This window comes from Malus sylvestris, chromosome 14 (genome assembly GCF_916048215.2).
Source record: "Malus sylvestris chromosome 14, drMalSylv7.2, whole genome shotgun sequence".
In the NCBI taxonomy this organism is placed as follows: domain Eukaryota; kingdom Viridiplantae; phylum Streptophyta; class Magnoliopsida; order Rosales; family Rosaceae; genus Malus; species Malus sylvestris.
The window spans coordinates 21,813,463-21,836,863 of NC_062273.1; the positions used below are offsets into that span (position 1 = coordinate 21,813,463).

The 23,401-nt window shown below is 39.1% G+C and overlaps 1 protein-coding gene across 2 annotated transcripts; it reads right to left on the reverse strand.

The window, feature by feature from the left end:
* Positions 1 to 15,942: 15,942 nt before the first annotated feature.
* LOC126598553 (uncharacterized) lies at positions 15,943 to 18,908 on the reverse strand. Of its 2 annotated transcripts, none has more exons than XM_050264922.1 (4): positions 18,792 to 18,908; positions 16,830 to 17,682; positions 16,455 to 16,604; positions 15,943 to 16,322 (listed from the first exon to the last, which is right to left on the reverse strand). In XM_050264922.1, exons 1-4 carry the CDS (start codon positions 18,878 to 18,880, stop codon positions 16,101 to 16,103), a joined length of 1,314 nt encoding a protein of 437 aa, XP_050120879.1. In that variant the 5' UTR covers positions 18,881 to 18,908; the 3' UTR covers positions 15,943 to 16,100. The 2 variants fall into 2 exon arrangements, with proteins under 2 accessions (XP_050120879.1, XP_050120877.1); XM_050264920.1 differs by having other exon boundaries at positions 16,830 to 17,685; positions 18,792 to 18,901.
* Positions 18,909 to 23,401: the final 4,493 nt, after the last annotated feature.

A 23,401-nucleotide genomic window follows, 5' to 3' on the forward strand; every position in this document is an offset into this window, starting at 1 on the left:
GCGACTGGAAACGCTAGGCATATTACGGAAGTGATGACGTTTTGTGATATTTTAGAGAGAGAGAGAGAGAGAGAGAGAGAGAGCTTAATAGTTAAAATATGGTTGGTTGCCTCAGCCATGACGCATAAGAAAATTTTATTTTATTTATTTTTAAATAAACGATAATATCTGCATTAACGAGAAGGGGTGCACTTAGTCTTACAAATAATTAATAATAATATAGTTCAAATTCGATTTTAACGAAAGTTAAATCTAAGATCTTTCACTGAAAATTGATGAAAAATATCACACTACTAAACTGTAGCACTAAGTATTTTATATGAAATTTTAACAATGAAATCAATGCATCAATAAATAAAAACCATTGAATTCCTTGGTGCTTTGAAAAGTCCACATAGGAAACCTTGACTAAGGATGATAAATACAAAACAAACCGAACCTACTGGCAAACAAGATCCCTCAATCTGACAACAAATTTCATATTGCAAAATTTAGACTCTAGTCAATGAACACTTTCCGACCTTGTTCATAAGATCATCTCCAATCCTTGGGATAAAAGCCAAATTTTTTAGCCCAAAAAATTTAGCTTTTAGCCCAGAAACATCTTTTCTGCTCCAACCCTTCTACCCTAAAATTTTAGCCCGGAATTATTAAAGAATGAAATTAGCCTAAATTTTTTTCTTAAATCAATTGTTTTTAAAAAAATAAATATGTAGATTATTGTAAATTAATTTTATGAACATTTTAATCTAAAAAAATTTAAATTCCGATAAACATTTCGCATTTAGCCCGGGGGGAAAGCTGGAGAGTGTTTGGGGGGGGGTAATTTGAGGGGTAATTTGGCTTTTAGCCCAGGGTTGGAGATGGTCTAAGGACTCATGTATTTTTGTGTGATTTGTTTTTTTTTTTCTTCTGCTTCGACCTTAGCTTTGATTTTATGTTTGGATAAATTAAATTCCTATCTTACATATTCATTTTTTATTAATTGAAACTTTATTTATTTTTCATTTTTGATCTGGCCTATTTGACTTTTTTTCATATCGTTATTTGAATATTAAATTATTTACATTCCTCGTATGTCAATTTTAAAAATGAAAACCTTATTAATCATTTCCAAATATATATTTTTAGTGTTTTTCATATATTTTTATTTTTAGTTTGTACCAATATTTTTTTAATTTCAATTTGTTCACATAATTTAAATTTTGTTGCAGCCCTATTAGATTAGGAATGTGATTGTTCAGTAAATTATGCCTACAATACGTTATCAGCATGCTCTTGACACTACGCTAAAGAGAGTTTGATTTTCAATCAAGGGAGTATTACGTTTTAATAATTCTTTTTATGATTAATTTATTATTTTATTGAATTGATCTACATGCTATTGAATTCAATTTAATTTTTCTGTGTCGAACATGATACAATGCATTGAACATGAAACGTGTGTGTATATATATATATATATATACACGTTTCATGCATTACGCAATTTTTGCTATGTGGAATTTGTGAGTCAAAGAATTGAAAGAAATTAGAAGCAATTAGTTTTTCAAACCCTAAGATTGTTGAAAAAAGAAAAAAAATACAACTAAACCTTTGGGAAAATTTTGCACCTGAGCCCAACCTCAAAACGCACCAAGCCTGAAGCTTGGGTAAGCGACTGGACAGCCTTTTTAGGCTTACTGCTCAAATTGGACCAGGCCTGCTGTATGGGTCCCTGGTACATGGGCTTCAAGCTCTCAGTCCTCGGTCTAAAGCTAGGTTCCCTCGCATGTCTGTCCAAAGCTAGCTGGTTAACGCTGCTGGGCTCTGCCCATCTTCCCTTGGCCCATTAAACTTGCAACCACCGTGGATTGCACAGTAACTGTGGCCCACCCTTGCAGCTTGTTGCAGGCTGTGACTTAAACAGCCAGCCAACACGTGATTGGGCTGTGGTTTTCTCGGCCCAAAGACATATTTGGCCTATTTATTTTTCCAGCCCGCCTCAGCCTACCAGTAACATGGGTTGCTTTTTTTTTTCACGGACCAAAGCCCAATTAGGCGTCCCTTTTTTATTTAGCCCGCAACGCAGCTTGCGTTGTGGTTGCCCACAGTAGATTTAAACCCATTGTTTATGGGCTACCACCTAATTGGCTTGCAGCCAACAAAATTTCTGTGCATAGGCCTAAATCTTTATATTTTCAATTTGCTTCTACGATCGATCCCATTTGGTCCCGATCTATTGAATTAATTAAAAGTGACCAGCAGTCCATTAATTTGACAAGAAATCCAAAATTATTGACCTGAAGATCACTTTTGGACATTAACGATTCAATCATTTATTTCTTTTTCTTTCAACCGTTGACTTACTTTGTAGTCCCGAAGCACTCACACTTGAGTTCCTAAAGCAACCTAAATCCACTACACTTAGTTGTATCTTGTATTATGTGTTCTTACAGGTACCGTTTGGTACGCAGACAGGACGAAACGGGACGGGATGAGACATGACGGGACAGAACGGAACGAAATGGAGGTTCGTGTTATGTTTGGTATGCATAGGACGGAGCGGTTCGGATTTCGTGTTAAATGACTAACTTAGCCTTGTTTGTACAATTTCTGCAGCGTCGTCCTTTTCCTTCATTTTCTTGGCAGCTAATCAGACCCCCAAACAATTACAAGAAGAAAAAAAAATGACGAATCAGACCCCCAAACAATTTCTTTCTCTTCAAATCAAACACAGAAAAATCCCAAAATTCATTTCAATCAATTTATGCAGCTTCGTCATCGTCCTCCCTGCAGCATCGTCATCGTCTTCCCTTCAGCGTCGTCATCATCCTCCGTGCAGTATCCACCTTCGTCCCTCAGACCCACCAAACTGTTTCACTCTCTCTCTCCCCAACCTCCCTCTCCTAATCGACCAATTCCGTCTTAATCCAATGGTCCGGCATCGACTCACCCTCCCGACTCGACTGGCTCGACATCTACTCGTTTCCTTTTTCCCACCACGACAACTTTATAGGATACAAGTTCCTCTCATCTGCCCCCACATGGAAATCTGGGTCGGGCTCCATTTCCCTCCCTCTGGTCAATCTCCGATTCAACTACTCATTCCTGATTTTCCACTGGAACGAGTCCGAGGTCGACCCCAACCACCTCGACCAAGACCACAACCCCCTCCCCGGCACCGCCCACATGTTCGCCATCTCAAATGATGAGCTTAGCTTCGAATCGAGTCGTGTTCCGGATCAGATCCACCTCGCTTACACGGACGAAGATGACGAGATACGAGTCATGTTCGTGACGCCAGACGGCGCCGGAGAAGAAGAGGGTTTGCTATGGTGACGTCGTCGTCGTCAGATGGGTTTGTTGGGATTGGGTTAGCAGTTGGGTTACTGGGTTTGTGGTGGAGGAAGAGGAGGGCTACGGGAGAGACAAGGGTAGAAGAGAGGGAGGTTACGGGAGAGAAATGGAGGTAGACAATGTAATTAATGAAAAATAAGAGGGGTATTGTTGTCCAAAAAAATATAATTTTGTGTCCCACGGGATGGAAAAACCAGTTCCAGGAGGGAGGTGGAACCAAAATCTAACCCATTTTCGTTCCGTGGGACGCGCGTTCCACATAATTTTAGTGCACCAAACGTGGGACGGAACGCGTCCGTCCCACTCTGTTCCGTCACATCCCACGTACCAAACGCACCCATAGGTACCTCATTTTATGAACCGAAAGTTCATAACTAAACTCGAACCTGTAATTTTGAATTTAATGCCTTTAAAACCAGAAGTTTTCATAAAAAAAATACACCCATGCAAAACCCAACATTTTTCATGAAAACCATGTCTTAGAACTTGAGTGTTCTAACTTTGATACTTATGGATAATTTATTCCCATAACACCAATCACAATCTTGTTCCTTCTAATTTAGTAGATTGTCGAACCGTCACAAGTTCGATTTCCCTTACTTGGACGTTTCTAATATAAACCACTTTATGTGGGGTACAAGATGTGAATCTCCATTTGACTATTAAGAACCTGAGAAACCATTGAAGCCAACAATGGCAAGGAAGAGTTGAATAAGCCTCTGCCATGATCTTCATTCGAAGACTTATGCCCGAAGCATTACCCACGGAAGTACCTCTCGAACGAGGATTCCATGGCTTTTTGGCTTGCTCCTATAGACCGTCTAATCATGAAAGACATTGTCTGAAGCATACCATGATTATGTCCATGAATGAGTACGATTATGAAGTTTATAGATCCGATCAAATCTTGACTGGAGAATACTTTTCTCGTCCATCCATGTTTCTAACTTGCTCCTGAAGCAGCAGTGTAGAAAGCGGAAGTTTACCAAATTCTTGGATCTGATTACTACCAAATATGTGAGAGAAAAGTATAGACTCAGTTGGGGTCAATAGGCTGTCTCCCAACTGGGAACACACCACATGCGGCCGGCCTAGAGCCGGGTGATTAAGCAGTTTACTTGCTTTGGCACGACCTTTTGGAACACTTAGGTCGAACAATGATGCTACAACGCATCTCTTTACTAAAGTAAGGTACTTGTACCTACAAGCACACTTTGCCAAGCCTACTCATTAGAGAAGTTGATTTTCTAAATCATCACTCGCAAAGGATTTAGAAAAATGCAACCAAAATGCAGACCATATAAATACTTATGGTTTTGGTTGATGAATTGAAAAATTGGTCACATGTTTGTCCACACACATGGATGCTAAACCCTTTGGCCAATTAAGGGTTCACCACCCTACTTATCCCTTAAAGTCTGGGAGACTAGATAATGCCGGAAAGTTTATATCAACGGTTTTCGATAAAGTATTGCATGTATTTTGGGTTTATAATTGAACATCGAATTCCCATGATTCACATCTAAATAGCCTTGCCTAGCGATCATAAAGCGCAATTTAAATGATCGCCCGGATTTCGGTGAACGTACCAAGTTTTCGGTTTCTGCCTAGGGCTATGCAATTTTGTACGTAGCTATGTTGGTCTGTCTTGAGGCCTATTGCCACCCAACCATTTTGACGTTACAGTTGGTTACTGGGTACGAACCTGACGTTTTTCTTATTTATGCATTTGGGTGTGCATTCCATGTGCGAAGTTGAGCAGCCACAACGTACCAACATGGGTCCTCAAAAAAGGATGTGAATCTTTATCGATCATGATTCTCCTTCACACTAGCTCTCTTAGAGCACTTGCATGAGATCTCTTTACCGCTCATTTGTGGGTTGTCACTTTAATGAGACAGTCTTCTTGCCGTTAGAGGGAGATAAGAACATCAACGTTTCTGTAGAACGACGTAAATTTGTGTGGACATTGCCCACTATGTCTCATCTCGATCCTCGTACACAAGTATGATAAGCAAGTGCGATGAATTCTAGCTTTCAGAATGTTGCTCCAGACGCATTCCTCTGATCTAGCTAAAGTGACGAGATCATATACCATGACACGCCTTGATCCCGATGTCTGTGAGACATCGTAATGGTCACGTGCTGGCCGACACTTGAGGGTGACGAAAGCCATTTATTGAATGCAAATGCTGAGAACAAGAAATAAATAAGACTTATAAATTTAAATATAATTAAGATGCAAATGAGGAATGTGTTCAGAGTATAGAACTAACTAGAGCACTAAAAGAGACAATATAAAATAGAATGAACAAGGAATGGGTCCTACATCGAGAGAACTCAAAGATGTTGATACGGAAATGCCTTAACGCTGGGACTGTATGCCTCGATTTTAAGTCCTGTGGGTTTTTAAAGAAAATAATTAAAATTAAAAACTAAACGGGGTTAGGATTTTGGGTCTAACTACTAAAGGGCCTAAGGCCTGAGTCCTATACACGGCCCAAAGGGCCTGGGTTGGTTTTCTCACCGGGAAGGAGGCCGGAGCCTCCCGTGCTTTGGTCAACGACGACTTACTTCCCTAGGGCCCGATCTAGGTGCTAAAACAAAGGTAGGAATGAGAGGAAGAAAGTGTTACTTGAGACTCGACGTGGAACGGCCGGAGGTGGCCGGGTTTTGCTCGACACTCAGTGGGCTCGTCAGAGTCTGGGTTTTGGGTACTCTTTGGGTGCTCCGGAGTTCCACAAAGACGCAGAGAGAGATAGTAGAAGCTGGTGATGGTGGTGGTACTGTCATCGGTGAGTGTGGGGGTCTTAGGTATGTCGATGGGTGTATGGGTGTGATCGGGAAAGAGAGGCTCGAGAGAGAGTAAGAGTTAAGCTGAGAGAGTGAGAGATCCAAGAAAGACTCGGGAAATGAGAAAGGGATAGGGTGAGGGTTAGGGGACTGCCATGTGGTAGTGTGGGGGATAAGGGAAATCTAGATGGAGGGTTCAGATTAGATTAGGATAGGGGACCAAATTGTAAAAATTACATAATTTTGGGGAAAATGTAACATTACATAATAATTTTGGGGAGGGGTTTTACAATCTACCCCGCTTATAAAAATTTTGTCCCTGAAATTACAAGCTCAACAAAATAGAAACGAATACTGGTTTCTCATCAAATCCTCTGTTTCCCATATCGTTTCCTCAACGGCATGGTTTCTCCACATCACTTTCACCAACGGGATAACTTTGTTTCTCAAGGTCTTATCCTGCTGGTCAATGATCGCCACTAGTTCTTTGACATAACTCACATCCTGATTCACTTCCAATGGTTCTGGCTGAATAACATGAGAGGGATCCGACACATACTTCCAGAGCATGGAAACATGGAAAATGTTGTGAATCTGTGACAGCTCTGGTGGTAGCTCCAACCTATAGGCAACTGCACCGATCCTCTTTGAAATTTGATAGGGACTAATATATCGAGGGCTCAACTTCCCTCGCTTACCAAACCGGACTACACCCTTCCAAGGAGATAACTTCAAGAAGACAAAGTCACCAAGCTTATATTCATGGTTCTTGGAATGTTTGTCCGTAATGCTTTTCTGTCGGTCTTATGATGCCTTCAGGTTTCTCTTAATCAACTAGATGTTAGCATTAGTAGTGTCCAAAATCTATGGCCCTACTAACACTCGTTCGCTGACCTTTGTCCAACACAATGGCGTTTGGCACGGCTTCCCATAAAGTGCCTCAAAATGTGCCATGCCAATACTAGAATGATAGTTGTTATTGTAGGCAAACTCAACCAACGGTAAATAACTATCTCTGCTACATTTTCACTGAAGAACATACACTCTCAACATGTCCTCTAAGGTCTGAATTGTCCTCTCAGACTAACCATCGGTCTATTGATGGTAGGCAGTACTAAACAGCAACTGGTATCCATAGCAGCGTAAAAGCTCTCCAAAACCTAGAGGTGAACCTGTGATCTTTGTCCAATACAATAGTGATGGGTACACCATAAAGTTTGACAATATTATCAATGAGCAACTTTGCCAGCTTCTCCAGTGAGTAGGTTTGTCAAATAGGTAATAAATGAGCGGTCTTGATGAGTTGGTCTACAATCACCCATATGCCATCAAATCTTGATTGCGTTATCGGCAAACCATACATTAAGTCCATAGTGATGTTTTCCCATTTCCATGTTGGTATCGGGATGTTCTGATACCTTCTTAGGAGACTCTTCAATAGCAGACGCTATTCTCATCAATTTACAAAAAGGTTACGATTGTTGAAAATTGAAAATCCTCACAAGATGTTGTGAAATGCGAAGTATCTTTGGTTTTGTACTCTAATTTTGACAGACTTGTTTTGATCCTCAAATTCTTGAGTGTTCTTTTAGACTTCTTGACATGGTTTCTTGCAATCAGTGAGGAATTCATGATCGATCATTTCGGCGGAAGTGTGCGCCCAGTTCTTATCGATTCGGACATGAACATTAGGAGCATAACCTTTCCACAAGTTTACTAGACTTACCAGGAAGAGTTCCATGTAGTTGTAAGGTTAAGTCATCTTTTAGTAAGAGACTAGTGAAGATTGTAGTGTAGGTGATCAGTAGATTGCATCACTATCTTCACACAGAATTGAATAGTCACCACTCATTATCCTGCTGCAATTCATAAACATCATATCGTACTCTAGTACTTTTTCAGGGATATGATACCTATGAATTGTAGCATGATAAGGAGATGTGTGTGCCTCAACGTATCTTTCCACTGTTTCACTTTAGGACCTTATTGTTTGTGAGTACGTGGATGTCGAAACACTTCTAACAGATTTGATTGGTGCAATTTGGAACGGTACGACAACACGATTGAGGCGAGAATCGGACAATCTTTGTACACTTTCACATTGTGCGGAAAAATGGTATTTGGAAAATCAAAATTACGATATGGGAAATTGTGCATCCTTGGGAAATTACTACTTGTTTATCAAGACAACAAATGTGTGGTTGATATCACGGACGGTCGATTGTTGTATCGATAACTTATTCGTTGGGTTCGTTAAACAAGTAGGCAGTAGACCCATATACGATAGATGTTACTGGGTAGTCATTGTCAGGGCTCGACCCAAAGATAACTTTCTTCGCAGTGCGTGACGTTACGTTTTGGGCGAGACCAACTATCATTTTCAGTTTTGGTTTTCAGTACAAGTATTTTAACTTACTTTACTATAGTTAATTGTTTTCAACGTTACAAATGTTTGGTTGAGTCTCTTCCATTTTTTATGTTAATTTCAGTACAAGTTTTCGACCTCTATGTTATTACTTATCTTTTTTTGACGCTATCGTATTTTACGTACTTATTTTTTACCTTACGTGATTATTTGTTTTCGATTTTATATCTTTATGAAGTATGTTTCTACTTTTACATGGATTGGGGAAGAAGGCATGAGCCTGGAGGCACGAAAGATGGAATCAGTGCAACCCAATCGCGACGGTGTGGCATTTTCCCTTTTGTGCAACCGCTCTGACTTGATCTCTTCGTTACGTATGTATACATATATATTTTTTCTTCTTATTTTTGAGTTTTTCAGTGTAGCATGTTATTTCAAATTTCGGGACGAAATTTTTTATAAGAGGGGTAAATTGTGAAACCCCACCCCTATTCTTAATTTGTATTTTCACATTGTCCCTATCAAATGTGCAATTTGGTCCCTTATCTTATACCCAATCCGGATCTAAATGTTAGATCATCTCATTCTCTTTAGCTGCCATGTGGCAGCCCACTAACCCTCACCCTATCTCTCTATCTTTCCTCTTCCCGAGTCAACTCTCATTTCTATATATCTTTCTCTCTCTCACACTTTCAATTCTCTCTTTTAGCTTTCTAACTCTCTCACTCTCTCCGATTGAACCCACACACACACCTCACCCAATCGAACACCCTGATGACGAAGCACACCTTCGTGGACCTCCCCTCTCTTTCCCATTGTCTCTGCAAAGCTCCAGGGCACCCAACCCAAGTTCGGTGAACCAGTAGGTTTCGAGTAGGATTTCAGCCACCTCCGGCCATTCCACGATGGATCTCAGGTACAAAACTTATTCCTCTCGTCTATACCTTTGTTTTGGTATCTAGATCGGAGTATAGGGTTGTATTTTGACGTTGACCGAAGCTCGGAAGACTCCAGCCTCCTTCCCCGGCGAGGAATGGGTCAACGACCCAAACCCAATGAACCAAGGCCCTTTGGGCTATGTATAGAACTCGGGCCTTAGGCTTGTTAAACCTAACCCAAAGCCTTTGTTTTATTTTATTTATTTTAATTATTTAGTTTCTAAAACCCAAAGGCCTTTGGGCCATTCCATTAGGGTCTTAGGCCCGTAAACCCTTAAAACCCAAAACCCTTTTAGTTGGGCCAGACCTTCAGCCTAAGACCAAAGGGCTTTAGCCCGTGAGCCTTTGACCCAAAACCCTTGGACCTAGGCCTTTGGGCTTTAGAACCTAGCCTAGTGGCTAAGCCCAGAACCCCTCAAGCCAGTTGACCAGACCCTTTGACCCAACTCAGTTTGACTCAGACTGGTTTGACCCGACCCATTGATCGACCTAGACCCGTTGACTTTGACCCGATCAATGGTCAGGGTTGACTTTGACTTTGATCGGTCAACATTGACTTTTGTTGACTTTTTCAGGTTTTCGTTCGGGACCTCTACTAGGCTAATTTCGACATTCTAGACCTGTTTTTTATGTCCGTTTTCCAAATTTAATCGTTTGAGTATAGTTTTATTAATTATACCCTTTATGTGCTTAGGTGCAATTAATAGCAGTGATTCCGTCATTCCTATTTCATACGGCTTTTCTACGACGAAATATTTGTGAGTGGACCCCCTTCTAAAATGCATGTTTTAATAGCAGAAATGCATACATGAAAAACATGATTTAATGATTACGTTTTATGAGATATTATGCTTGGTTAGAATATTTTGGAATATTATATTTTCTATCAAACCCATGTTCTTGTAGGGTATCTGATGGATGACGATATACTATTTGGAACATGTTTTTACACATTTCTTTATAGTATAGATGATGAATGACTTTATACTATGAAGATGTTTTTGAGATATATGTACCTATGTTTGGAAAAACTATGTTCAATGTTTTTGTGCATATCTAGTGGTCATTGTTCTGCCTGGGGGCGATGATACTTATATTGGCTTCAGTCGGGCATAGGTTGGTTCCTGAGGACGATGATACTTATATTGGCTTCAGCCGGGTGTAGGTTGGTGGCTTCGGGATATTTATATTGGCTTCAGCTAGGTGTAGGTTGGTGGCTTCGACCGGAAGATACTTATATTGGCTTCGGTCGGAAGTAGGTTGGTGACTTCGGTCGTATGATACTGATACTAATATCACTAGCTAGCACAATATATATAAGATATGTTTCATGAGAAGTTTTATGGCATGCTAGGGTTTTCGGAAAAACCTTCTACATATTATACTATTGAATTTCCATAAAACTTTGGGGGTTAGTGTGTTGATAACTGTTTTATTATATATATATATATATATATATATATATATATATATATATATATATATCAACTTGGTCCACTTGTGTTTGTTTTGCGCCCCCTCAGGACATAGGAAGGAAGACTACGATCCGACATATAGGCATTCCCCTACCAGTGACATCGTGTTATATTCTCTCTGCTTTGGCATCTATTGTAATAGAACTTCTCTATCTTACCTTCCGCTTGTACTCTGTATTAGTTGTATGCTCTGGAGATGTCTTGCATTATCATAACAATTCATTATTGGCAGTTGAATATTGTTATGCTGTTAATACTCTACTACTGCATGAATAGTCACATTCTATTATCTTGCTACAATTTATATGCATGTTTCGTATGTTCTCAGCATTTGCATTAATTAAATGGCTTTCGTCACCCTCGGGTGTGAGCTAGCACATGGCTATCCCGATGTCCCGAGGGCATCGGGATCAGGGCGTGTCATACTAGCTACAAACATGTTTGCAAGGATAAACATACTTAACGGATGTCGAGTCAACATCCCTAGAGGGTGTGTCGCCCCTGTTGAACGATTTGAACGCCCCTGTTGGACGATCCGGTACACTAGTAGATAGGCAATCAATTTGTCTTGGCTTGGAACACTACAGATTACTCGGTTCGTATGATTCATTTCCTTAGAAGAGGAAGACATGGCACAACAATGAATCTATACTTGATCGATGTTTCAAATCATTTCCATCTTATGAGATTAATCCGGATTACTCCCGAGACTTGAAATTCTTGGTCTAGTATACTAGTTTGGGTTAGCTAAATGGAATTGAAATAAGATTACCATCGATGATGTTTTCACTTATATGGTAGCTACTGACATAAATGAAAAGCGACAATATTGAACCGTGTTCTGTTGATTAAGTGACAACGTAGAACTGATTGGACAACCGAAATTACAATCCAAGTCAAATTCCTTACCAAAGTGTGTTTGGACCTATCGTTCCTACACTGCCTAAAGTAACCATGTTGTGTTACAAGTGGGAAATGAAGCGTTATGAGATGAATGAAATAGTGCGATATGATGCACACCTTATGGCACAATGTTTCTTTCAAACGTCCTGTGATTGATAGCAACATTATGAAATGTGGTTAGTGTTTTCTCCATGGGGATATAGATATGGAGATTTACATGTAAGTTCCAAAAGAATTACATGGATTGGTTTAAATAGTTTCAAACCACAGAACACCCTCTTAACTCATTTGAGGCATTCACTTATGGATTGAAATAATGCAACAGATGTGGTATACCCGTCTAAGTGATTATTTGATTAGTCAAGGATGAATTATGCCCTTACGTGTTAAACTATGAAGTCTTATTTTGAATTGCTAGAGTTACAGTTTATGTCATTGACATGAATCTCACTAAGACTCTGGAAGAGCTTGAGAAAACTGCGTCGCACATGAAGATGAAATTTGAGATGAAAGATCTTGGGAAAACTCGTTTATGCTTTGACCTGAAGTTGAAGCATTATTCTAACGGTACCTTGGTCTACTAGTCGAACTACACTCCGAAGGTGTTACCTTTGAGTATACTTGTGATGTCCATACGTTGTATGCAAATGAGACCCTTGAAGAGGTTATGGAATCTGAAATTCCATATCTAAGTTCAACTTTGCGCTTCGTTGTACTTAGCTTGTTGTATTAGACAGGACATCTCATTCGATGTTGATCTATAATTATGTCTTTACCGTAAGAGATATCGCAATATCTTGGAGGTCCACAATATGACCTTAGTTGTGAAATCTTCGAATCGTTCCAAGACTCACTTCACTTCACTTCACTACGCCACAAGTGAGACATGGTTAGGAGTTCTTGTTAAGCATATTCGAAGTACTTGCTGTTTTCATCCATCGTTAAGTCTCAACGATGATCCATGAAGATTATGTTGCATGTATTCACCCGACCAAGACATGATACATCAACGAAGTCCACGCCAAGACATATTGCGTCTACATCTACATCAGCAAAACATCAAGAGATTGAAGTCATACAAGCCAATCCTAAACAACCCTGCCAACCTCTACATGACGTCATTGCCGAAGTCAACCTTCCAGAAGCTTGTTCGAGGAATTGGTATGCCTAACTATTTGTATGCAATGCTTGTAGTTCTCATTTGGAAGTTCTGTCAAACTCAGGGGGAGTATCCAGAAATATACTCACTTGATCTTAATGTACTTTTTTTCCCTATGATTAAGATCATTTTTCCCACTGGGTTTTTGCTACCAAACTAGGTTTTCATGAGGCACCCATCCTTAGCTAATCATATCCTTGTGAGTTTTTCTCCCACATTAGGTTTTAACATAGCGAAGTTTTGTAAGTTTTACCTTTTTATGCATTCATCAACTGTACTTACTTCATCGCTGAAGACCTGATGCGCTATTTACTTGAGTATTTACACGGGGAGTGTTGCAGTCCTATTAGATTAGGAATGTGATTGTGTAAATTCTAGTGTATCTAGGGATATCTTTGAATATTCCATTTAGTAGTTAATTAATATCCTATTAGAGTTGTAATCCTAAAAGGGTAAGGAATTAACCTTCCCTACTACTATAAATAAAGGCATAATGAGGTGGAATAGAACACACCTCACAATTATACATCTCTCTCTTCTCTCTCTATGTGCCGCACCTCCCTCTCTCTCTGACCTCCATAATTGTTCAGTAAATTATGCCTACAACAAATTTTAATATGTGATAGGAGCATATTTATGCGACTTAGTTAGCTTGTTTCTTGGCATTTATTTAGTTAGTTTCTACTTATTATAGTGATTTAAGCTATTTTCATGTGTTTGTAGGTTCAAATGACAAAGTTGGCAAGAAAGTGCATTTTGGTGCAGTTTTGGGCTGAATTGCAGTGCATGCATGTGGAGCAAGTTAGATGGACGTTTTTTGTGCTTAAATGAGGCTAGGAACATGGTACAAATCTGGAGAAACAAATGCAAGTTGCAAGAATGGTTGGTGCACTCATCTAACCTACCAGAAATTGAATGGATGATGCACTCATTTAACATACCAGAACAGAATTTGAGTTGTTGGTGCACTCATTTAACCTACTAGAATGGTTAGTGCACTCATTTAACCTACTCACCTAAATTGATGGATGATGCACTCACCTAACCTACCTAAATTGAATGAATGGTGCACTCACCTAACCTACCTAAATTGATGGATGATGCACTCACCTAACCTACCTAAATTGAATGGAATGTGCACTCACCTAACTCACCTAATACCATCCTCTCCCTATAAATATCCATTGCCATTGGAGTGACCCATCCACCCTTCACCATAACTCACCTAGATCCACCCTTCACCATAACTCACCTATATCCACCTTTCACCATAACTCACCTATATCCATCCACCACCATAACTTACCACTCATCCATCATCCCACACCTTGTGCCGTTGCAAAGAAGAAGAATGAGGATTGCTTGGAGTTATGCTAGCCATTCAATTTGGATTGCTGGAGCATTCTAAGTATATTCTACTTTGGTTTTCAATGTTTAATTTCAATTGTTTATGTTTAATTGCAAGTATGAGGAACTAAATCCCTTTTGGCTAGGGGGAATTTCGAAACCATGAACATATTTGTGTTATGAATTGATTAATTCCAGTTGTGATTTCATAAAGTGTGAATGCAATTTGCTTAACTATTTTATTCAAAACTTATTCTTGTATGTTGATTAAGAAGGCCTACTTAGTTTGCATGCTTGAATTTGATGCTAGAATATAAATGAGTTTCACCTAATCGTTACAAATTTATATTCATGAGTAGTGAAGGTTGCTAGCTAGTCATAATCGCGTTAATTGAATTCTTGGCAAACGTATCATGCATTCATAGTTACGAATGTCTCGTTAACACTTATGATTTTCATGGAACGTAATGATCTCTGATTGTATCTCTATTTTACATTCATGTAGGGGACCTTTGGAGAATGATTTGGGTTGTCGCATGCATTCATCTAATTCAATGAGTAAAGGAAAATCTGAGGGTTAATTAGTGCATCACGGTTAATCTGGGGTGTTGAGCTTCATAATTTATTGAAAAGCAACTGGAAATCGTTTTGTATGCAAGTGTGTCATGTGTGGAGAATGACCCTCTAGCTAATCAATCAACCATCTTATTTCCCAAAATTCGTTTTACAATCTATTTAGTTTTACAATTTGTTTGTTTGTTTCAAATTCGTCAAAATCAAATCCCCCTTTACTTTGTTGAGTCATATTAGTTAGAAACTGTTTTAGTTTGTGTTTTTAAGTGTTTTGAGTCAAAAACCAATTTTCGTCCAAATTCACTCTTAATGTCTGTTTTGAATCAATTAGCTTGTTTTGTGCTATTTTGAGTCATTTGAGTTGTTTTAGTGTATTAGAGTCTAGTTTTCCATTCTTTGAGTCTAGTTAAGTGTTTTCAAGTTTAGTTTTGTGTTTTAAAGTCAATTTAGCATAGATTAGCAATCCCTCCTAATCTCCGGTGCAAAACGATCCCTACTTACATCTTTACTACAATTGTCAATAAGAGGGTTTAATTTGTGTGTTAGTTAATTTTCGCATCAATATGTACCCATATTTTTTAATTTAATTTGTACACATATGTTTGCTGAATATACCCATGCTAATTACGTGTATTCATTTTTAAAAATATATTAATAATTACACGGGTACATTTTTTGTTTGCTATAGAACTATATGAAGAATAATATTAGGGTTTAGGTAATTATTATATTGTAAAAATATTATTGATGCTTGTTTAAATTTCATAATTTGTGAGAAGAGTAATGCTAGAAAGACTAAATTTTGTAAACTAAATGACATAAAAGTTGATGATTTGATTATAACTTAAGTGTTTATTAAGGTGCGTATTTCATATTGATGACATATAATTTAGTTTGCAACTTTTGTTTACAAGTTTTGTCATCCTAACATTGCCCTTTGCATGAATGTATAAATTCATGAGTTAAATCCTTAAATGATGGTGCTTAATTGATATCTTGCATTCAACTTTAAATATAGTGACGATCATTTCGTGAACAAACACCTGAATATTTATGCAAATCTTCAAATTTATTAAGTTGACTGGAGCTTTATTACTTCATCACACATTCACCAAACAGATGAATATGTTTACCAAAAAAACAAAAAAAAACAGATGAATATGATCTTACAGATGTTTATTTAATTTGATAATAGTAGCTTATTTTACTCAAAGTGTTTCTGCTACCAAAATGTAGAAGAGACCCATAACTCCGCTGTGCAGCTGAGTGCTCTCGTAATTAGAAACTACAGTCAGTGTCTCCCCATCTTTTATCTTAACTGAGCCCGGCCAAGGGTAACAAGTAGTCATTGCAACGACATAACCAGCCTCATTTCCCGCTTCTTTTCCTTTTCCATAAATTGGTGTTGACGAACACAAAACCCTTCCATCCTAAATTAAAACGATTACAATTAATTAACAAGAACATTAGTTAATCGGTTAGTTAATGACACTATGACAGTGTTTAATTATTAATTTGAGTAACAACCCATTAAATTACTTGGAGTGGAATAAAAAAAGCACCTCTCCATGCAGTGTTGAACCAAGCCCCCCCCTGTGCAGATGGGCTACACCATAGATGACATGACCACCAGTTGGCATTGTAATCTTTGCCCATTTGTTGTCTAAGCACCCATTAGTGGCATTGCAAGACTTTTCAACATCATATTCGACCTGCACAAAAGAAAGAGAATCAAAGGACTTATGTCGTCAAACTGGATGAACCACACATGCATGTTAGCAACAAATTAGTAATCAACATAACTAAGTCTTACATTGTATGTTACGTCAATTTTTAGATAAGTTTGGCAACATAAACAGTATAGAGACAGACAGTGTTTGATAAGAGAATGTTAATGCCATACAGTACAAAATTAAGTTCATTAATTAATTAATTACCAGGCAGTTGTGTTTAGCTCCAGTAGGCGCTGAATGATTCATTCTATCAGTGACATCAAGGATATAAACCTTGACAGGCACAACAGACTCAGACCAGTCAACCCACTTCACAGTATATCTCAAGTAGTGGTTTTTCTTTTCACCATCAAACCCTTGTTTCAGTCTGCACTTTGCACCATCAGGGCAACATGTCAAACCCCCGGTGTACCCAGCCGGCAGAGGCTGGCCACTTTGATCCCTGGACACGTTATACATATCACACCTGCACTCCGTGCACCCTAGGTCATATTCCACTCCTCTAGTATCAATTGCATGCACATTGAGCATCCATCTCTCCTCAAACCCATCAGGAACCCCTTCACCATCCCCAACTTCGATTCCATAATGACCTGGAACATCTGTGGCTGTTTTTCGTGTTTCGGATCCGAGTCCGAAATATTGTCCAAGAGCACCATTCTGGCACATCCCACTGTTCCTCAACCATATAACATCCGATTCCGAGAGCTGCTGGGGAAGTTGCTGCTCTGGCTCCACGTAACCTTTCCGAGCATAATATCTTTCAACAATCCAGTGATGGACGTAGACTTCATGAAGAGGACTGGAATTCCCTTCTTCATCAATTACTTCAGCATTGAAATTCTTTAGGGCAATGTGACCTTTTGGGAAGTGAACGTTGTAAAAGTATTTGTTGGAACTTAATCCTGGTTCCAACACAAACTTAGGGGAGAGGTAGACGCCAGTCTTGGTCTTAAATTTCTTGTGTTTCAGATGTGCATGTGAACATGGAGTGCTTAATGCCAATACTAGCACGGCTAACAAAAATACCCAACCTTGAAAACAACGTGCCATTTTCCTGCTAATAATGAAATAGTAATCTCTTAGAAAAATACTCGCACAAAAAGCTCATGAAATCTCTTATGGATAATACTTATAAGAAAAGTCTTCCTTCACGAACGTAATATCATTTCATTGTATAAATGCATAAACGAAACCGTTTATTCTTCTCATTAGAATTTGAGACCATCTCTAAAAAATTCATTCAATTTAGATACCTTTGTCATCCATATATGTCAAAAAAATCGATGGTTCTAATAACAAAGTAGCATTCTTGTGGTAAACTGTCGATTTCTTTTATTCATATAAATAACTAAAGAAACTCTAACTCAAATGAATTTTTCTAGAAATATCTTTAAACAATGATAAATGACTCAAATTATGACTTTTGTATGCTAAAATAATACCATGTTAGCGAGATTTGAGAACTTTTCACTTAATTAAGAATAAAGAAAGTATTATTCATCTCTTATTTTTAATGTCAATCAATCAATTTATAAACTATCAGAAATTACAAAATAATATTACGAAGCGTAAGATAATAAAATAACATGTATGACGACATAAATGTTTACGTTCATCACAAATTCAAAACACGCAAGAAACAAAAAAGTATGGCTAAAAAACAAGTTTGAAGGGCTTTCTGAAATGGGGGAAAAGATTTTCAAATAGATACATGGACTATAAACACAAAAAACTGATCTCATCATTTACATGGGTACATTTTTTCTCATCATCCTCAAGTGATGGTAATGCTCACTACCTTACATATTACTATTGAATGAGTTTAAATTTTGAGATTTGTATTTATCTACTACACAGATCTCAAAATTTAAACTCATTCAACGGTTATAAATATAGTGATGAGGGAAATTATTCCCTCATTTACATACGTTCTAATATAGGCGGATTTCAGATATAATTACATACCTTACTTATATTAGATCAGTTTTGTTTGTCTGGAGTAACATTGTGGATATAAGAAAAGACATAAGAAAAACCCCTCAAAAAATAAAAAACCAAGACAATGTAATTGTTATAAACTGTTTTCCACCTTGATTGAATCTACAAACCCCATAAAAATTGAAAGAATGATGAAAATAGAAAGGATAAAAGTAGAGAGAGTACTCCGAAATGGATGTCTGCTGGAAGAGGAAGCACTCAACCACCGAAAGAGTATGAGTTGAAGATGAGCACCGTGTTAGATATGAATCCATTACCTATCCATCCTATCCTATATATATACTTATTTGTAAGTGTGTCGGACACAAATGAAGAAAATAAAACTTGAGAAATTGCCAGGAATCTGGAATTGTACATGTTTTATCAATGTGTACGGTTTACTTGTCCTTGGTCATCCCACCAGGAGTTGAACTTACGGGCAATCTCAGACTATTCCATGGAGGCTTATCGCCGCCTTTACTGCCACTTTAGGAATTAGACATATGGGTTAATTTCTTCCTGCACAAGCCAAATAATGGTATAAGGGTTAGATTAGTAATCAGCCCTCAGCCATGACGATGCTAATTAAGGGAACTAACTAAGAAAATATGACTGCATTTAGTCTCATCTTAAGTTTATTCACTTTGGATCAAACATTCAAACCTATCGGAGTAAAAGTTGCAAGTCGTACTCGAAGCCGCTATAATGAGGGGTGAATGGTTGTCGGAGTTACGTACGGATGCCGGAGTTACGTACGGAGGGATTGACTGCATATTATTCAATATTCGATTGATTACGATGGTTTGGTGAACAAGAAAGATTTGTCAAAGTCAATTTTTTCCATTTTGCTAGTAAGATTTTAATGTCAAAAATAGTTGTTGTTAAAGATTCAAACAATACATGTATATAGCAAATTTCAACAATAGTTGCTATCTGTCAACAACATGGATATATATTGTCAACATTAGTTGCTACTCACAGCAAATGTTGTTAAGTGAATATTAGCAGCTGTAATTAAATGGTCTTTAGATATTAGTTCTGTAAATTGCAATATAAAAAACTCCTTACGGAGACAATCAATATACAGAAAATTGACCCACAAACATATTATTGTAAGACTAAACTTATCAAAATTACAAGTTAAGAGATTAAGCTCATGAACCACAAATTTATACAAGTAATAAAATCACAATTCGATAAACATAATGACAAACTAACCCGTAAAAAGCAATAGAAGAAGAAATCAAATCAGACTTCAAACAGTGCACCTTCTCCTCTGTTGCAAAACCAAAAGTACTCAAACTAAAGATACGTCTTAGTTCAATATTTTACATGGAATCTCTACAAATCAATTAAACTCCATAAAAATCCATGAATTTATAAATCCATTAAAATCTCTCAAATTCTCAATTGAATACACCCTCCTTAGTATTTCTTTGTCGATAATCCACCAGAATCAATAACATACTATACAACAACAACAACAAAGCCTTTTCCCACTAAGTGGGGTCGGCTATATGAATCCTAGAATGCCATTGCGCTTGGTTTTGTGTCATGTCCTCCGTTAGATCCAAGTACTCTAAGTCTTTTCTTAGAGTCTCTTCCAAAGTTTTCCTAGGTCTTCCTCTACCCCTTCGGCCCTGAACCTCTGTCCCGTAGTCACATCTTCGAACCGGAGCGTCATTCGGCCTTCTTTGCACATGTCCAAATCACCGGAGCCGATTTTCTCTCATCTTTCCTACAATTTCGGCTACTCCTACTTTACCTCGGATATCCTCATTCCCAATCTTATCCTTTCTCGTGTGCCCACACAACCCACGAAGCATCCTCATCTCCGCTACACCCATTTTGTGTACGTGTTGATGCTTCACCGCCCAACATTCTGTGCCATACAACATCGCTGGCCTTATTGCCGTCCTATAAAATTTTCCCTTGAGCTTCAGTGGCCTACGACGGTCTCACAACACGCCGGATGCATTCTTACACTTCATCCATCCAGCTCGTATTCTATGGTTGAGATCTCCATCTAATTCTCCGTTCTCTTGCAAGATAGATCCTAGGTAGCGAAAACGGTCGCTTTTTGTGATCTTCGCTAGATTGCTCCGGTCATTAGTGTGGATAAGTATATAAATGGATAGAGATAGGAAAGCAAACACAAGATGTACGTGGTTCACCTAGATTGGCTACGTCCACGGAATAGAAGAGTTCTCATTAATTGTGAAGGGTTTACACAAGTACATAGGTTCAAGCTCTCCTTTAGTGAGTACAAGTGAATGATTTAGTACAAATGACATTAGGAAATATTGTGAGAGAATGATCTCGTAATCACGAAACTTCTAAGTATCGGAGTGTGGTGTCGTCTTGACTTGCCTTATCTGTCTCATAGGTAGATGTGGCATCTTCTCTGGGAGTACTCTTCCTCCATCCAGGGGTGGTATCTTTAACTGGTGGAGATGCACAAGGTAATGTATCAATTTCACTTGAAGCTTACTTGTAGTTTCAGGCTTGGTCAAGCGCGATACAAACCATGTAGTAGGAGTCATCCAAGTCGCCGAGCTAGGGGGTCTGCTGAAAGAGGTGACAGACAAGGTAAGCAATCAGAGCTCCGACTGATTGTTCACCTTCTCCCCATCTTGCAGCAGCATGAAGGATAAAGAGAAGAAAAATGAGAAGAGATGATATGAGATACTTTTGCTTTTGAAGAAGTAACTTTCCACAGGCTTATTCTTGAACTGAGCTGGAGGGTTTTCTGGTTTCCTCCAGAGTATAAGGCCGGCTGAAGAATTTGAGGGTCAAAACAAGTCCATCAAATCTAGAGTACGTTCCACCCTGCTGATATGGGATACTTTTGCTTTTGACAGAGTAATGGATGTATCGGCACGTGTGCTGTTACGCTTGTCTCCACATGCTTCCTTGTATCCTTCGCACTTGCCCTATCTGTTCCTCAAGCAGATGCGGAATCTTCCCTGGAAACATAAGATGTTGAAGATGAGTACTCGAGAGCAATGCCAGGTAAGTAATCAGGTAAGGGGTTCCAGGCAGTCAGTTCCTGGCTGGAAGCTTGATTCCAAGTGCTGACTGATTGCTCTCTTTCTCCTTGTCTTGCAGGTAAAAACAAGGTCAAAGGAAAAGACAGGGAAAAAGCATGATATGGGATACTCTTGCTTTTAACCCTGATGATATGAGATATTCTTGCTCTAGTATAGCTTGTTTGCAGAGGTATTATCGGGGGGAAAGAAAGCTGAATATTTCGAAAGGCTTCGTTGGGAGTGCCCTCTCAGATATGATGAAGGGTTGAGCATTTTTGCAGGTCTGCCTGTCCGTTGGGGATGGAGGTCGACATATATAGGAGTCTCCCTAACAATTAGTAATGCTATTCCTTTACCCTGCTTGGTCATAGCACGGTAGTGGGAGCTGCCAGTTTCACATGTTTTAACTCTGTCAGAGCACTTTGAAAAAGTGGTCTGTGGTATCTGGCTCTCGAGATTCGGAGAACGATGCCTCTTCGATTTTTGAGAAAGCAATCATGCTGGGGGTCTGGCTCTCGAGATTCGGAGAGCAGTGTCTCTTCGATTTTTGAGGAAGTAATCATGTTGGGAGTCTGGCTCTCGAGATTCGGAGGGCGGTGCCTCTTCGATTTTGGAGCAAGCAATCTTGTTGGGAGTGTTGTCTCGAATGTGAGTAAAGGTTAGGCATGTTTTCTAGTCTACCTTGCCACGAAGCACAAAGGTTGACACACAGGGACTTTCCAATTATCCAGCAATGGTACTGTTCCTTTACCCTCTCTTCGATTTTGAGAAAGTAGTCATGTTGGGAGTCTGGCTCTCGAGATTCGGAGGACGGTGCCTCTTCGATTTTGGAGCAAGCAATCTTGTTGGGAGTGTTTTCTCGAATGTGAGTAAAGGTTGGGCATGTTTGCTAGTCTACCTTGCCACGAAGCACAGAGGTTGACAAACAGGGACTTTCCAATTATCCAGCAGTGGTACTGTTCCTTTACCCTTGTGGGTAATAATATGGTAGCTAGACCTTCAAAATTTATGTGTCTAAACTTTGTTAGTGTTGTTTCTTTGCTATTCTTTTACCTTTCTTGGTCAGAGTGATGTAGTGGGAGCTGCAAGCTTCACGTGCTTAACTTTGGCAGAGAACTTTGGCAAAGTTATCTGTGGTACCCATGAGCTATTGTTGCGTGTGGGAAGTGGGTGATTGAACAGTAAGATTCATGTGCTTTCTACTTCACCAGAAGTCTTCGACAGAATGCCCATAATTTCTGCAAAGCTGAGTGTGCGTGTGACAGGTGCTGACAAGGCTAGAAAAGTAGGTGCCGCTTCGATTTCTGAGATCGGCCCTCGTGGTCTCTGAGCAGCCCAGCTTTTGAGAAAGCGAGCGCCTCTTCGATTGATTCGGAGAACGATGCCTCATCGATTTTTGAGAAAGCAATCATGCTGGGGGTCTGGCTCTCGAAGATTCGGGGAGCAGTGTCTCTTCGATTTTTGAGAAAGTAATCATGTTGGGAGTCTGGCTCTCGAGATTCGGAGGGCGGTGCCTCTTCGATTTTGGAGCAAGCAATCTTGTTGAGAGTGTTTTCTCGAATGTGAGTAAAGGTTGGGCATGTTTGCTAGTCTACCTTGCCACGAAGCACAGAGGTTGACACACAGAGACTTTCCAATTATCCAGCAATGGTACTGTTCCTTTACCCTCTCTTCGATTTTTAAGAAAGTAGTCATGTTGGGAGTCTGGCTCTCGAGATTAGGAGGACGGTGCCTCTTCGATTTTGGAGCAAGCAATCCTATTGGGAG